At 47.1% G+C, this 17750-nt stretch overlaps 1 protein-coding gene across 2 annotated transcripts in view; it reads right to left on the bottom strand.

Annotated features, from left to right (window-relative positions):
- The window catches only part of LOC138798641 (microsomal triglyceride transfer protein-like), a 63786-nt gene extending 46599 nt beyond the window's left edge, over window positions 1-17187 (bottom strand). The window contains exons 1-3 of one of the 2 annotated variants that reach the window (XM_069979180.1): window positions 16868-17187; window positions 15144-15331; window positions 10689-10808 (exon numbers count right to left, since the gene is read on the bottom strand). In XM_069979180.1, the coding sequence (XP_069835281.1) occupies window positions 10689-10808; window positions 15144-15331; window positions 16868-16931 (372 nt within the window). In that variant the 5' untranslated portion in view covers window positions 16932-17187. Of the gene's footprint in view, window positions 1-10688; window positions 10809-14858; window positions 14928-15143; window positions 15332-16867 lie in introns of those variants that run through there. The other variant, XM_069979181.1, reaches the window with a different exon arrangement.
- Window positions 17188-17750: the final 563 nt, after the last annotated feature.

Genomic DNA, 17750 nt, shown 5'->3' with positions numbered 1-17750 from the left:
CAGTGTGTCGCTGTACAGGGCCGTCTTACCCATTGGGCATGGGCAGGGGTCCCCTAGGGCGCAAGGGTCCCCGGGCAGCCGCCTCCCATGCCCAATGGGTAAGACGGCCCTGCGCGCCCCCCCCCCCTTCCCCTTCTCTTGCGACCGCAAGCACTTTCTTGCTTGCAGTCGCAAGAGGAAATCCGGCCCCGGCTGATGCGTCGCTCCCCGGGGGATTCTCTGGGAGCGCACGCATCAGGAACCTCAGTGCGCGTCGCTGGGGCTTCCTGTACCGGAAGTCCCGGCCTGGGCGCACACTGAGCTTCCGGATGTGTGCGCTCCCAGAGAATCCCCCGGGGAGCGACGCATCAGCCGCGGGCAGAAGAGGAGAGGAAGCAGCGACGGGGGAGCGCTGGTAGGTGAGTTGGGTGTTTGTTTTTTTTTATCTGCTGTGCAGGGGGGAGCCATCTATAAGAGGGGAATACGGGGGAGCCATCTATAAGGGGGGAATACGGGGGAGCCATCTATAGGGGGGATACAGGGGGGGGCATCTATAGGGGGGGATACAGGGGGGAGCCATCTATAGGGGGGATACAGGGGGGAGCCATCTATAGGGGGATACAGGGGGGAGCCATCTATAGGGGGGGATACAGGGGGAGCCATCTATAGGGGGATACAGGGGGGAGCCATCTATAGGGGGGATACAGGGGGGAGCCATCTATAGGGGGGATACAGGGGGAGCCATCTATAGGGGGGATACAGGGGGAGCCATCTATAGGGGGGATACAGGGGGGAGCCATCTATAGGGGGGGATACAGGGGGGAGCCATCTATAGGGGGGGATACAGGGGGGAGCCATCTATAGGGGGGATACAGGGGGAGCCATCTATAGGGGGGTATACAGGGGGGAGCCATCTATACGAGGGGGGGGATACAGGGGGAGCCACCTATAGGGAGGATACAGGGGGGAGCCATCTATACGAGATGGGGGGATACAGGGGGGAGCCATCTATACGAGAGGGGGGGATACAGGGGGGAGCCATCTATACGAGAGGGGGGGATACAGGGGGGAGCCATCTATACGAGGGGGGGGATACAGGGGGAGCCACCTATAGGGAGGATACAGGGGGGAGCCATCTATAGGGGGGATACAGGGGGAGCCATCTATACGAGTGGGGGGGATACAGGGGGGAGCCATCTATACGAGGGGGGGGATACAGGGGGAGCCACCTATAGGGAGGATACAGGGGGGAGCCATCTATACGAGAGGGGGGGATACAGGGGGGAGCCATCTATAGGGGGGATACAGGGGGAGCCATCTATACGAGGGGGGGATACAGGGGGGAGCCATCTATATGAGGGGGGGTACAGGGGGAGCCATCTATAGGGGGGGATACAGGGGGGAGCCATCTATACGAGGGGGGGGGGATACAGGGGGGAGCCATCTATAGGGGGGGATACAGGGGGAGTCATCTATACGAGGGGGGGATACAGGGGGGAGCCATCTATAAGGGGGGAATACGGGGGAGCCATCTATAGGGGGGGATACAGGGGGGAGCCATCTATAAGGGGGAATACGGGGGAGCCATCTATACAGGGAGGATACAGGGGGGAGCCATTTATACGGGGGGGATACAGGGGGAGCCATCTATAAGGGGGTAATACAGGGGGGAGCCATCTATAAGGGGGTAATACAGGGGGGAGCCATCTATAAGGGGGTAATACAGGGGGGAGCCATCTATAAGGGGGTAATACAGGGGGGAGCCATCTATAAGGGGGTAATACAGGGGGAGCCATCTATAAGGAGGGTGGATACAGGGGGGAGCCATCTATACGGGGGTGATACAGGGGGAGCCATCTATAAGGGGCGGATACAGGGGGAGCCATATATAAGGAGGGGGGATACAGGGGGGAGCCATCTATACGGGGGTGATACAGGGGGAGCCATCTATAAGGGGGGGGGATACAGGGGGAAGCCATCTATAAGGGGGTAATACAGGGGGAGCTATCTATAAGGGGCCAATACAGATGTGCAGTGTGTAGAGAGATGAGGATGGTGAGGATGGTGAGTGTGGAGCCTAATATGTCTGTCTGGCAGATTCTGTGCATTCGTGGTTTGGAGAAGTTCTCATAACGGCACAGGGCAAATGGAAAAGAAGATGAAAAGGGAAGAACTCTGATCAGAGAAGACGTCCCATGTGAGTCACTTATTGTATCTGCACTGTAATGTACTGTATATGGTGTACAGAACCTGTGTAGAGCTGGGTACCTCTATATGACTGGATGAGGTGATAGTGATCTGTGTACAGTGGATTAGTCAGTAGCAGCGGTGGTGTTAGTCAGTATGCGGTGCTAATATTTGTTGCTTGTTATCTGGCATATATATAGAGAAGGGCAAAACAACATGTCTCATATAGACAGAGGAGCAACAACATGACTATTATATTATATATGAACCATGTTGTTTCCCTGTATTCTGTGTACAGGGAAACAACATGGTTCATATATAATATAATAGTCATGTTGTTGCCCCTCTGTATATATGAGACATGTTGTTTTGCCCTTCTCTATATATAAGCCATGTTGTTTCCCTGTATATTGTATTATACAGTATACATACAGGGAGACAACATGGTTCTCATATATAATAGTCATGTTGTTGCCCCTCTGTATATATGAGACATGTTGCACTGGTGTGACAATAAACCCTGCAGATTGCTGTTGGAAGTGCTGTCTCCATTGCGTTTTTTTTGGATACTTTGAAGCCAACCCGGTCTGGTTTGGTGCGGCACGCACGGTTATTTTTTGTTTTTGCGCTGCTGAAAGACTGTGTTGTGAATTAAAGTTTATGTTAACAATAATTTGTATTTTTTATTGTACGTAATTGTACTGGGTAGGGGCGGGGTTGCAAAGATGGGGGGTTTTGATGGTGGCGGCCGTGGGGGGTGGGGCCCAATTCGCACCTCTGCCCAGGGGCCCATAATGCTGTTAAGACGGCCCTGTCGCTGTATAGTATGATGGCAGTGTGTAGCTGTATAGTATGATGGCAGTGTGTCTCTGTATAGTATGATGGCAGTGTGTGGCTGTACAGTATGATGGAAGTGTGTAGCTGTACAGTATGATGGCAGTGTGTAGCTGTATAGTATGATGGCAGTGTGTAGCTGTATAGTATGATGGCAGTGTGTGGCTGTACAGTATGATGGCAGTGTGTCCCTCAATGGCGGATTATAATGTAGGCGGTCTGGGCGGCCGCCCGGGGCCCGAGGCTCCGGGGGGGCCCATGCCTTGCCGCCCACATTATAATGCCGCCCGGGAGGCCCCCTTCCACCCGCCACTGCACTCTTGTGACCGCAAGCATTGTTGCGCTTGCGGTCACAAGAGTCTCCGGCTGCCTCCGTCTGATGCGCGGCTGCCGGGGGTGTCCGGTCCTCTCCCCGGCAGCGTGCGCATCACACAGCTCCTAGTGCCGCCTGGGGCCCTGACTTCCGGTACTGGGAGCGCACGTACCGGAAGTCAGGGCCCAGGCGGCACTAGGAGCTGTGTGATGCGCGCGCTGCCGGGGAGAGGACCGGACACCCCTGGCAGCCGCGCATCAGACGGAGAGAGGATCGACGGGGGAACGCAGGGTAGGTGAGTTGTATTTTGTTATTTTTGTGTTATTTACTCACTGGGGGGCATCTATAAAGGGGGGGGAGAGGGGGACCAGCTATAAGGGGGGGGGGGGGGAGGGAAGAGGGGGACCAGCTATAAGGGGGGAAAGGAGGACCAGCTATAAGGGGGGGAAAGAGGGGGACCATCTATAAAGGGAGGGGGGGGAGGGGTACCATCTATAAGGGAGAGGGGGATCATCTATAAAGGGAGGGGGGAGAGGGGGATCATCTATAAAGGGAGGGGGGAGAGGGGGATCATCTATAAGGGAGGGGGGAGAGGGGGACCATCTATAGAGGGAGGGGGGAGAGGGGGATCATCTATAAAGGGAGGGGGGAGAGGGGGATCATCTATAAAGGGAGGGGGGAAAGGGGGATCATCTATAAGGGAGGGGGGAGAGGGGGATCATCTATAAGGGAGGGGGGGGGGAGGGGGGGGAGGGGTACCATCTATAAGGGAGAGGGGGATCATCTATAAAGGGAGGGGGGAGAGGGGGATCATCTATAAAGGGAGGGGGGAGAGGGGGATCATCTATAAAGGGAGGGGGGAGAGGGGGATCATCTATAAAGGGAGGGGGGAGAGGGGGATCATCTATAAAGGGAGGGGGGAGAGGGGGATCATCTATAAAGGGAGGGGGGAGAGGGGGATCATCTATAAAGGGAGGGGGGAGAGGGGGATCATCTATAAAGGGAGGGGGGAGAGGGGGATCATCTATAAAGGGAGGGGGGAGAGGGGGATCATCTATAAAGGGAGGGGGGAGAGGGGGATCATCTATAAAGGGAGGGGGGAGAGGGGGATCATCTATAAAGGGAGGGGGGAGAGGGGGATCATCTATAAAGGGAGGGGGGAGAGGGGGATCATCTATAAAGGGAGGGGGGAGAGGGGGATCATCTATAAGGGAGGGGGGAGAGGGGGACCATCTATAGAGGGAGGGGGGAGAGGGGGACCATCTATAGGGGGAGGGGGGAGGGGGGAGAGGGGGACCATCTATAAGGGAGGGGGGAGAGGGGGATCATCTATAAGGGAGGGGAGAGAGGGACCATCTATAAGGGAGGGGGGAGAGGGGGATCATCTATAAGGGAGGGGGGGAGAGGGGGACCATCTATAAGGGAGGGGGGAGAGGGGGATCATCTATAAGGGAGGGGGGAGAGGGGGACCATCTATAAGAGGGGAGAGGGGGACTATCTATAAGGGAGGGGGGAGAGGGGGACTGGGGGACTATCTGTAAGGGAGGGGGGAGAGGGGGACCATCTATAAGGGGGGAAAGGAGGACCAGCTATAATGGGGGGAAAGAGGGGGACCATCTATAAAGGGAGGGGGGAGAGGGGGACCATCTATAAAGGGAGGGGGGAGAGGGGGACCATCTATAAAGGGGGGGGAGTGGGACCATCTATAAGGGAGGGGGGAGAGGGGGACCATCTATAAGGGAGGGGGGAGAGGGGGACCATCTATGAGGGAGGGGGGAGAGAGGGACCATCTATAAGGGGGAAAAGGAGGACCAGCTATAAGGGGGGAGAGGGAAGAGGGGAACCAGCTATAAGGGGGGAAAGGAGGACCAGCTATAAGGGGGGAGAGGGAAGAGGGGGACGAGCTATAAGGGGGAAAGAGGGGGACCAGCTATAAGGGGGGAAAGAGGGGGACCAGCTATAAAGAGGGAAAGAGGGGGACCAGCTATAAGGGGGGAAGAGGGGGACCATCTATAGAGGGGGAAAGAGGGAGACCATCTATAAAGGGGGACTATCTCCTATAGGATTAGCACCCTCCTCTCCTGACATCCTCTGTGCTGCTCGGACCTCTCCTATAAGATCAGCACCCTCTTCTCCTGACATCCTCTGTGCTGCTTGGACCTCTCCTATAAGATCAGCACCCTCCTCTCCTGACATCCTCTGTGCTGCTGTGACCTTGGGGGGGGCAACATCAGGGGACCAGGTGAGGTGGCGATATGTTTATTGGGGGCAGTGGAGGTGGGGTGGGCAATGCTTACTGGGGGTAGCAGCAAGGGACCAAACATTATGTTTATTGGGGCCAGCAGGGAGGGGAGGCAGGCAGGCAGTGTTTATTGGGGACAGTGGGGGGGGGGGGGGGACGCAGTAGCAGATTATAATGTGGGCGAATTGACTGGGGGGGGGGGGGCCCAGGTTGGGTGGACAGCCCGGGGCCCAGGGTACATTTAATCCGCCACTGGTGTCCCTGTATAGTATGATGGCAGTGTGTAGCTGTATTGTATGATGGCAGTGTGTAGCTGTACATTATGATGGCAGTGTGTCGCTGTATAGTATGATGGCAGTGTGTCGCTGTATAGTATGATGGCAGTGTGTAGCTGTATAGTATGATGGCAGTGTGTGGCTGTATAGTATGATGGCAGTGTGTAGCTGTATAGTATGATGACAGTGTGTAGCTGTACAGTATAATGGCAGTGTGTAGCTGTACAGTATGATGGCAGTGTGTCTCTGTATAGTATGATGGCAGTGTGTCGCTGTATAGTATGATGGCAGTGTGTTGCTGTACAGTATGATGGCAGTGTGTTGCTGTACAGTATGATGGCTGTGTTGCTGTACAGTATGATGGCAGTGTGTTGCTGTACAGTATGATGGCAGTGTATAGCTGTACAGTATGATGGCAGTGTGTTGCTGTACAGTATGATGGCAGTGTGTTGCTGTACAGTATGATGGCAGTGTGTTGCTGTACAGTATGATGGCAGTGTGTTGCTGTACAGTATGATGGCAGTGTGTTGCTGTACAGTATGATGGCAGTGTATAGCTGTACAGTATGATGGCAGTGTGTTGCTGTACAGTATGATGGCAGTGTGTTGCTGTACAGTATGATGGCAGTGTGTTGCTGTACAGTATAATGCATCTGTCATTTTGAAGTCCTGTTTATGCTGCTGAAAACAGTAAAGAAAATGTTTCTTCAAGGGAAGGGGAATATTGTGACAACCGACAAATCTATGGGAAAATCTACAGCATTTCCAATATGTGTGGCCATTAATATGAGAAATGTAGTGACCTCATAGCCAGGCAGATTTTGTTGAGAAAATTATCTATACAAGTAGATGCATTAAAGACTAATCTACATAAGTGCTTATTTACAAATAAATTCAATGGAAAAAAAAAAAAAAGTTGTTAACAAGGAATAACATTTGTAATAACATAATTAATCCAAGGCAAAATTAGTTTATCATTGCACTAATAAGGAGTACTTGTTATAAAGTGACTGCACTAGCAAAATGATTCAGTGAGTGAGGGATGATGTACAGTATAGAGAGCTTCAGCAAGAGAACAGACGCCTGATCAGTGTGCTGCCTTTTATCCAGGATGCAACTGCCATCTAGTGATCAAACTAGCTCGGGTTTTACAGATAGACTGTCTCTCTAATTTAGAATGAAGGATGTGAAGAATTTTTATAAAATGCATTTGCAGATCTGTTCTCTGTATTGTATTCATTGTTGTGTCACAATTGACATAAAGTAATATTGAATCAAATGATTTTGTTGAAGGAATGAGGTTGGGGACATAAGAATCCTGGAGGTAAAATGTAACCCTTTTAACTTTTAGGTATTTGGGTAGTTATTGGTGAGGTGTGTTCACATAGTAGTGGTTAATCAACTGGGCAATGCCCGCGGGCAGGTTTCTGTGATGTATATATCTTGTGGGGGTGAAAATCTAGCAGTTACCCATGATATAAATGTACCTGAAAGGACCCAAAGGATCCTCAGTGATATAGTAAGACAACAACATTTCAAGGAGTTTTCTGGAATTACAATATCAATCTTTAGACTGGGCCATTAAAGCGACTCTGTACCCAATATCTGCCCTCCCAAACCGATTGTACCTTCAGATAGCTGCTTTTAATCCAAGATCTGTCCTGGGGTCTGTTTGGCAGGTGATGCAGTTATTGTCCTAAAAAACAACTTTTAAACTTGCAGCCCTGTGTCAAATTGGTGTGGCCTAGAGTGTCTATGCCCTAACCTTGCACCACCTCTCCGTCCCTCCTCCTCCCCACCCTTCCTCCTTCACCATTGGCAAAGGCCCTTGCAGAATTTCTTCTATTCCTCCCCTGTCTGAATACTGCACATGGACCTTAACAATCCAGCCCATGTGCCTTACTCACACAGGTGATGAATAGTAGAAAACCTGCCTGGAGCATTCCCAATGATGAAGAGGAGGGATGGAGAGGGGATGCAAGCCTAATGCATACAAAATCTAGGCCACACCAGTTTGGCACAGGGCTACAAGTTTAAAAGTTGTTTTTTAGGACAATAACTGCATCACCTGCTCCGTTTGGGAACCCAGGACAGATCTTGGATTAAAAGCAGCTATCTGAAGGTACAAGCGGTTTGTGGAGGGCAGATTGTGGGTACAGAGTAGCTTTAAAATCAGAACTTTCTATCTAGATGTGTCCTTTACAGAGTGAAATTAAGGTAAGCCACATGAAACAGACACAACAGTACGGTATACCTACCTGTCCACCTCCACCACTGCTGCCAGTTCCCGGGCTGCCCACTGTCCTCCCCTCTTTGCTTCTGTCATCTCTCTGACAATTTCCATTGACGTACTGATCTGACAGGTAACAGCCACTCAGCATATACAGCGCTTTACTGTCTGAGCTGAGCAGCCGTTTTCTGTCAGAATGGCGCATCACTGAAAGTTGTAGAGAATAGGGTAGTGGAGAGCAAGGACAGCAGGTGGCCCGGGAACTATTATGTCCCCTACAGTACCGGCATCAGCAGAGTTTTTTTTTACTTTTGGCTGAACAACCCCTTCAAAGGGGTTATCCAGTGCTACAAAAACATGGCCACTTTTGCACCACTCTTGTCTCCAGATTGGGTTTGGTTTGAAACTCAGTTCCATTGAAGTAAATGGAGCTTAATTAAAAACTACACCTGAACTGGAGACAAGATCAGAAGCAATGTAAGAAAATATTATTTTACTAAAAGAGTAGTAGATACCTGGAACAAACTTCCAGCAGAGGTGGTTGGTAAATCTACAATAACAGAATTTAAACACGCCTGGGATAGACATATATCTATCCTAAGATAATAAGAAAGAAAATACTAAAAGGGCAGACTAGATGGACCCAGTGGTCTTTTTCTGCCGACAATGTTCTATGTTTCTATGTTTCTAAGAGTGGGGCAAAAGTGGACTTGTTTTTGTAGTGCTGGATAACCCATTTAAGTTTCTTTTTCCTTTTTAGACATACTGTATATTACATATCATATGTTACATTTTTTTATGCTTACCTGTGTAATCCAACCATCTCGAGGTTAAAGGGAACCTGTCACCCCCCATGCCAGCCCCCTATACTCAGCTGATCCCGCCGGGTCCCGCTTCTGGATCCGGTCGGGTCACAGAGATCTCAGCCGCGAGATGAGTCCAACACTCATAGAGAATGACAGGAGAGTCCAGTGCGCGCATCGGGCTGCAGCGGCTGAGATCTCCGTGACCCGACCGGATTCAGAAGCGGGACCCGGCGGGATCAGGTGAGTATAGGGGGCTGTAGCAGGGGTTGGGAGCCTGTCACCCCGTCACTGGAGGTGACAGGTTCCCTTTAAGGACCTGAACCTCTCCAGCCTGCTCGCAGTTGCCAGAGGTGGATGTCACTCCCGTAGAGGTTAATGGGGATTGTATAAATTGTGTAGCACCATGAGCCAATATTGCTTCCTAACTCAGGAGAAATACTCCAGTCAAATGATTGACCAAGCAGTAGGCTGCGTTCACACGCACAGGATCCGCAGCAGATTTGATGGTGTACATTCGCAGCAGATCTGCAGCTGATTCGATCGAAATAACTGGACATGGCATCAAATCTGCACCATCAAATCTGCTGCGGATCCTGTACGTGTGAATGCACCTTTAGGCCATGTTCACACATGGTATGAGACTGACTGTTCTGTGACCCAGCTGGGTCACAGAACGTTCGGTGTCAGAGAAGATCATCCCGGACGGTACTGCTGGATAATCATCCCCGCCGGATGATCTTCATTTCTGGTGAATTGGGATGCGGGCTCACCTGTGTGCGCCCGCATCCCAATTCACCGCTTCACACAATTAAGTGTGTGGCCAGAGCCGCACACTCCATTGTGTGAACTGACATGTTCTGTGCGGCCGCTATTCAATGAATAGCGGCTGCAGAAAACTGACATGTCAGTTTTTTTAGCCATATACTTTGTAGTGATCAGGGACCCAACAAATTTATAGGACATCATGCTTACTGGTGTCAAGACTAAAAGACAAAGATATCAAACATCTGCCGCTTTTCTACCGCTCCTATGTAAAATGCTCATTTCTTTCTTACAACTAACAGCAGAAATAGCTGAAAGCAACAGATGGAATATTTTGAGCCTAAAACCCAATGGGGCTGATTTACCAATGTTGTTCCATCAGAAAAACCATTGGTTTTTGTCCATTTTCCCTGGTGGTTTATTGTTCTGGTTTATTTACTAATGGTGTGCAACACAAAATTTTCAAAAACCTTACCAACCCGTCATTTTTCTCCAAAAAAAGAAAAGTGGGTGTGTTGTGAGTATGTTTTTAAAAACTCGCCACAAATGGAGATGCAGATTTATTAAGCAAACTAGGGATGGTCCAAACCGAGTTCGGTTCGGGTTCGTAAGAACCCGAACTCTCGGTAATGATTCCCGCTGTCTGCCAGCTCCGTGCAGCGGGCGGATCCAGTGGGAGGACCACCTGGAAAACTGGGATACAGCCATAGCCATAGGCTGTATCCCAGTTTTCCAAGCGGTCCTCCCGCTGTATCCACCCGCTCCACGGAGCGGGCAGACAGCGGGAATCTGATGCCGAGCGTTCAGGTTCATACGAACCCGAACCTCGGAGGGTTCGGACCATCCCTAAAGCAAACCATACTTTTTTTTTACATGTTTTCCAATGTCAGCCACTTTTAGTATGGTGGGATGCTTGGGGTTTTAGTTTTGCCTTGTGAAAAACTTACCAAACTTACTAAAGGCAATGGGAAACATTAGTAGGGGGGAACGGGGAAAAAATGATGACATCTTCGTAAATGAGGCCCAAAGTGTTATTGACAGAAAACATCCGTATAACATACCTTTCCAGATTTCCAGTGTAAAATAATAGGGGCATCCAAGCAGCTTCTTTTCTCAGCATTGATGACCACATTTTCTTGTGTAATAGAAGATGACTTATTATGAACTGTAAAATCTTTAATCTAAAAGAAAACCAATATGTATTTTGAAGTTATAAGCTCAAGAGTAAATTTTAAAGAGGTCTTCCAAGAAAAACTAACTTGTCCTCTATCCACAGAATAGGGGACAAGTAAGGATTGTGGGGGGTCCGACCTCTGTACTTCCCGGCAATCTCCATATCAGCTCTGGTTTTAAATAGAACTGCGAGTATGGCACATGACCTGCAGCTCTATTCATTCCTATAGAGCTATCAGTGCTGTACTTGGCTCTCTCTGGTGGCTCCATTCATTCTCTATGAAGCTGCCGGAGAGAGCTGAGTACAGTACATAGGAATGAATAGAGCTGCGGGTCATGTGCCTTATCCCGGACATAACCATGCCAGTCCATCCAGTGTCTCAGCTATTATCAGAAACATTACTATAATCTCACCAAAATGTAAAAGTCAAAGTTCTCTAACCCCTTTAAGTTCAAGTGTGCTTTTTCACAAAAAAAGAAATAACATTCATGGTTAATGGGTGTTATGGAAAAAAAATGTGTGTCTTCTTTCTACCATGTTTCCCAGGTGTTTCTGCTTAGCATATAGACTAAATACAGATTTCTACCTATTTGCATTGAGCCTGTAGAACTGAGCATTTAAGTACTTACAGTCTGTTCTCTTTCTGTTGGTGTTGCATGGTGGCCTCTGTTGTGCTACTGTTGTACAAGGGGTGGACCAGGGGTGTAAATACTTGCAGGAGTGGGCCCCCGGGCCCCCTGATGCAGCAGGCCCGGTGGTCACTCCTGCAATACACTGGGCCCCTAATCCGTCATTATTTGCAGCACCTGGTGACAGAACGGGCCTTTAGGGTGCTGCACACCCCTTAATCTGCAAGTGCTCCTGGCGAGCACTTGAAGTTCAATGTTAAACATTATGGTGTTGCATGCACCTCTTAGTGAATCCTGCCGGGGAAAGGGGGCTAATATAAGATCGGCGTACTTGTACACCAGTCTTCATAATTCCCCCCCTCCCCCCCAATGACTACATCTGACAGGCTTGTAGTCAGTCGGGAGGCCCAATCAAAGTAATTTCTAGTTACACCACTGGGTGAACTAAAAGTCTATATTTTCCCATTAAAAAATGTTACTGTTATGTTGTGCACTGATTATTTGCATTTAATGTAAGCCTGCAATGTTAGTAGCTGCCACTAGATGCCACCATAGACTATAGATTTACAGGCAGATGGAGGACCTATGCAGGAAGCCCCTTAGAGAAGGTGTTTGGGAGACCACATGCAGAGCTTGGAGACTCTGTAATATGGTGTAGCCTCCCTTAGACTTATTGCAGCACGAAGGTTTGGGGCAATATTGGGCTGCCATCTTAGGTGAAAAAGACTTGAACGGGGTTTACTGCAACTGTTCTCCTGTGATATACTGCTATGTACGATTATGTTGCCAATCTTGTTATGAAGTATAAACATGGCGGGCCTGGAGACATTTATTAGGCCCCTGGCTGCCTTGACAACCCAAACAGTGGGATTAGAGTTACCTTGGTCCCAGCTGCTGGTGGTAGATGTCTACTACAGGGGTAGCAGGGTTTATCCCACAAAAAATATTGACCCAAATTTATCATCAGTCGGTGTGAAACAATGATATGTCTCAGAGAGACAGCAACCAATCACAGCTCATTCTAAGAAACAAAAGGGATATTGGCTCCATAGCACTATTAAGGGCACAAGTGAGGGGCCAGGGAGCAGAAGAGGTAAGATTTTATATGTATTTTTCCTGGAGTTCTCTTTCACAACCTGTGGAGGTCTATGGGTGGAAAAATGCCACAAAATGAGGGAAAAGAAATGCCACTTTTCCCAGCTACAGTAAAAAGAATGGAGAGGTCTGTAATTTTTATTGTTCGTACACTTCAACTGTGAGAGACAGAATCTATTAAAAAAAAAATCCTGATAATCACATTGTTTGATTCTTAACCATTTAGCATTTTATTGCATTAAAGTATTTGAAACAATAGAACAAGAGAACCAAATATTTTTTGGATTTACAGAGGTCAGACATTTCCTGTCGTTTTTGACCAAGTCTGCACACCAGTTAGCCCTCCTCTTCAATACTCTTACTAAGCGAAGGAGGTTGCTGGCCAAAACCTTGTCATACATGGCCCTATCCATCCAGTCATCCTGTCCCCTTTGCAGAAAAGCACCCCCAAAGTATAATTTTTACACCACCATGCTTCACAGCTGGGACTGTGTTTTTGTGGTTGTACTCATCCTTCTTATTCCTCTAAGCTCGGTGTCAGGACTGTATCTTTGCGGAGCTTGATGCATTCCTCGGCCTGTGCTGTGCGGCCGACAAGGCACTGATTTTCTTGTATTTTGTTTTGTTTCTGTGCTTTGTTTTGCATTAGTCTGAACACAGGTTTATTTTGTCTGCTCACTTGATTTCATGGACACACCTGACTTTACCTGCTGAGTTCTGACTGGCCATGTCAAGGTTAATCTTTGTTTTGGATCTTTCCTGCCAGTGGATGTGTTTTGTGGTCAGGTGCCTGTGGTAGGAGATCAGGGAGATGGTCTGATTGTGTTCTGGGCCAGACCCCTGGCCTCCCATATAACACCCCCAGTCTGTGTACTCCTTGCTGGTTATTGAGCTTGTCTCTCCCTGCCTCTGACACTGCTATTCTGTGTTTATTCTGACCCTTCTGCTTTGTATTTCTGACCATCCCTGCTTGCTGCCTGACCATATTGCCTGTTTTTTGACTTTGCCTATTGGATCCTGATTTTGTACTTTTGCTGCCCGACCGTTGCTGACCCGTATTGTCTACTCTGGCCCATTGTGTTTGTTTTGTCTGTCACTGTTCCGTGTTAGGCTGGGTTCACACTGCGTTTTTAGCATACGTTTAACGGACGAAAAAAAAAGTGTCAGCAACGTTTTTGTGTCCGTCAATAAAAAAACTGATCCGTTTTGATCCGTTTTTTTTTATAATGGAAGTCAATGGAAAAAAGGATCAAAACGGACACACACAAATGCATTCGTTTTTGCAATCCGTTTTTCATCCGTTTTTTTTTTTTTTTTAAACGGATTGCAAAAACGCAGTGTAAACCCAGCCTTACACTTTATCAGTATAGGGACTGCCATTGTGGTTGTCCACAGCCGCCTAGGGCTGTCTGTAGCAAGTAGGAACAGTGGCTAGGACTCACTGTCTTTGTCCTGTCTGACTGCCTTTTGCCATACCTGATACTAACACTCAGTGAGTGAAGTTGATACCCAAAAGTTCTATTTTGGTCACATTTGGCCACATGACCTTCTCCCATGCCTCATCTGGATCATCCAAATCGTCATTGGTAAACTTCAAACTGCCTGGACCGGTGGTGTGAGCAGAGGGACCTTGCATGCCCTGCAGGATTATAATCAATGACAGCCTAGTGTGTTACTAATGGTATTCTTTGAGACTGTGGTCCCAGCTCTCTTTAGGTCATTGACCAGACCCTCCCATGTAGTTGTGGGCTGAATCCTGACTCTTTTCAGAATTATTCATACCCCAGAAAGCGTGATTATGTATGGAGCCTAGAATGAGGAAAATTCACAGTTATCTTGTGTTTTTTCCATTGTGTTAACAGTTGTTGCGTCCTCATCAAGCTGCTTGGCCATTATCCTGTAGCCCATCACAGTTTTGTGCAGGTCTATAATTTTGTCCCTGATGTCCATAGACAGCTCTTCGGTCTGGTATAAGCTATGGTGGAGAGGTTGGAATGTGATTACAGTAAGTGTATGGACAGGTGTTTTTTTTTTTCAATTTTTTTTTTTTTTTATACAAGTAACAAATTCAAACAGGTGCAAATCATACAGTGAATGAGTACAAAGTAGGAGGAGATTTTTAAAGAAAAAGGAACAGGGCTGTGAGAGTCAGAATTCTTGCTGGTTGTTAGATAATCAAATACGTATTTCATGCAATAAAATGCCAATCAATAATTTAAAAAACATACAATGTGATTTTCTGGATTTTTTTTTTCATAGATTGTATGACCTGTCTATTGGCAGTGCATCAGATAGTTATTTTACCCACTATAGGTATTGCATTTCATATTTACCCATTGACTCCCAACTATCATCTGGCTACAGTGGGGGAGATTTATCAAACATGGTGTAAAGTGAAACTGGCTCAGTTGCCCCTAGCGACCAATCAGATTCCACCTTTCATTTTCCAAAGAGCCTGTGAGGTATGAAAAGTGGAATCTTATTGGTTGCTAGGGGCAACTAAGCCAGTTTCCCTTTACACCATGTTTGATAAATCTCCCCCAGTGTTTTTTTTTTTTAGCCAAATAAGACTATAGACTATATATGGCATTTTTTTCCATACATGCCAATGTACATACCTGTACATTTATGAGCTGCTCATGTAATTCGTCCTTGTTTCTCCACACAAGGAAGGTGTCTATAGTGGCATTGATCTGCAGCTTGGTTGATGGCATTACTGATTGGGCACAATGTGCTAAATATAAATCCATTGTATAATGATACTGATAGGAAGTATTTGGTTGGAAAGATGGAACTTCTGAGAAACCTGTTTAAAAAAAAAAAAGCACAGTGTAACACTATTTATATTAGCTATATGCTTCCTATCAATGTAAGATAAATTGATAGTGAGATTGGAGATACCATAGGGTAGACACCAAGCTGCACCATCTTGTTACATACTGCTAAGTCACAGGCAAAAGTGCATCCGCTGACTGATATTAAAGATGTATATGGCACATCTCTTGTACATGGGTAGCTTTAAAGTAATTAAAAAAATCAATTACCTCCATAACAGATGTGTTATTAAAGAGCGATTCTTGGAGGAAAAAATGTACTGATGAGTGACACAGTGAACTGAGTTTGTCTTCATTCATTGTGTAGCATTGGTGATATGTAACTGAAGCACAGGTCCAGTGAATAGGAGCTGAGCTGCAGTTACACATCGCCACCATTACACAATGGAGACAAACTCCGCTCACTGTGTAGTGCGGTGCCAAACAGCTAATGGGCGCAGGTGCTGGGTGTCAATGATGCCAACGATCAGTTGCTGATGGACTGCCTTGTGGATAGCTCATCCCTACATATTGTCCGGAAAACATCTTTAATAGACAGAGAGAATATAACACAGATGGTCACTAAAACATATTTTGGCTTAAGCCAGTAGTTGCAGTTGCGTCACGGCACTGCATCACCACCGTCCTGGAAATAGCAGGATCTGGCTCACCTGGACTCGAATCACGGACCCACAGTGCTCAGCAACATATAGGATAAAGTCCTTGCAACACCAACTAGCAGATAAAGTAATGCGGCACTCATTTCCGATCCAAGAAATACTTTTATTATGCCATACAAACGTGAGCCAAAGCACAGAGAGGTGACAATCATTTCGCGCTTAGATGCGCTTTGTCATAGACCCTATGGGACAAAGCACGTCTAAGCGCGAAACGATCATCGCCTCTCTGTGCGTCTTCTCACGTTTGTATGGCATAATAAAAGTATTTCTTGGATCAGAAACAAGTGCCGTACTACTTTGTCTGCTAGTTGATATTTTGGTTGCCAATTTAACTTAAATCTATCATAAACATTAAGTTGGTTCACCAGTTGCATTGCTTTGGACCACCTTCAGTAGGTTTTATCTACTACAGTATATACCAAAAACACCCATGCACCATAACAGTCCATGTTTTCCAGGACTCCCTAGGGTTGCATCCAACCTCTGCAGCCATGGGGAGTCAAATGATGAGTAAACGGGTTCGGACAACGTTGCTGAACCCGAACAGTTTGGCCTCTTCGCTTAATACTACTTATTGTACAAAAATCACACACTAAATCAATTACTGTGGCTTTATTATTTGTTGCTAATGTAGATCGGCTATGAACTGCAAAAGAACTCTGAACCCAGGAGGATAAGGGGGTTCACCTAAACTTTACAATTGGTGCTCTACTGCACTGTCGAATACAGTTTGTGTTCTGCACCGACACAGGGTATACATTAGAAGGTTTTAGAACTGACGTCTAATTAAGTCATTGTTGCCAGTCATAACTATGTCCATGAGATATAAAAAGAGTTTCCTTAACTTACCTAATATAAGGCAGGAGCAGCAGACTATGATGAACAGGAGAAGGCTCTCAGGATTCCCGGCCATCCTGTCCAATGGGCTTTCACACCAGGGAGGATGAGAGATGCAGCTGGCTGTTCACACACACTAATGTTCTGTCATTTCAGGGCAGGATTTATTGGTTCTGACCCAGAGAGGAGATGTGTACATATACTGCATTCTCTACTATTCAGCCCTTATTAATCATTGATCAGATCTACACAGACTTGGGAAATTTTGTAACTAGTGTATACAGATGAGCGACCTCCTCTCTGAGACTGTTCGGAGGTTCCCCCTCCTCCTCCATTCATCAGCTGGGGGAGGAAGAGGCAGAGAAAACTACAACTTCCTTTAGCTTCATTCCCTTCATTTCCATTGCTTCTCCTTGCTCCCTGCTGCTCTCCAGTTATGTGAAGTGCTCAGAGGGTGAAGCCACTGCATACTTTTGCAGCTCTCCTTGTGTACACACTCATTATCCTCCAAGTGCATACACCATGTATCCATGTGTCTCTTTCTAAGCGTTTAACAATAGTTTACGCAAAAAATAAGTCTTAATATTAAGTTGCATCAACCAGTTTCAGGACACTGTCTGTGTTTATTACCAGGCACAGTTTTCCTTTCCATAGCATGTGTGAGTTTGCTTTTATAAACCCATGATGTTTTCTTTTTCTTTTTTAGCGTTTTTTTTTTATTCCATTATCTTTTATTTCTGTGATTCAAGAGTCTTTGTTTTAATGGAATGTTTATTTAGTATGTTTTACTTATTTTGTATTGTTATAAGAATATGTAAAATAAATTAAACGTGTTTTTTTTGTTTTGTTTTTTTTACATGTCCCTCTTTCTGTTATGCGACCTATAAGAAAACTA

Source organism: Dendropsophus ebraccatus, chromosome 8, assembly GCF_027789765.1.
Source record: "Dendropsophus ebraccatus isolate aDenEbr1 chromosome 8, aDenEbr1.pat, whole genome shotgun sequence".
In the NCBI taxonomy this organism is placed as follows: domain Eukaryota; kingdom Metazoa; phylum Chordata; class Amphibia; order Anura; family Hylidae; genus Dendropsophus; species Dendropsophus ebraccatus.
The sequence above is the reverse complement of the archived record's forward strand: the minus strand, read 5'-3'. Positions and strand labels throughout refer to the sequence as shown.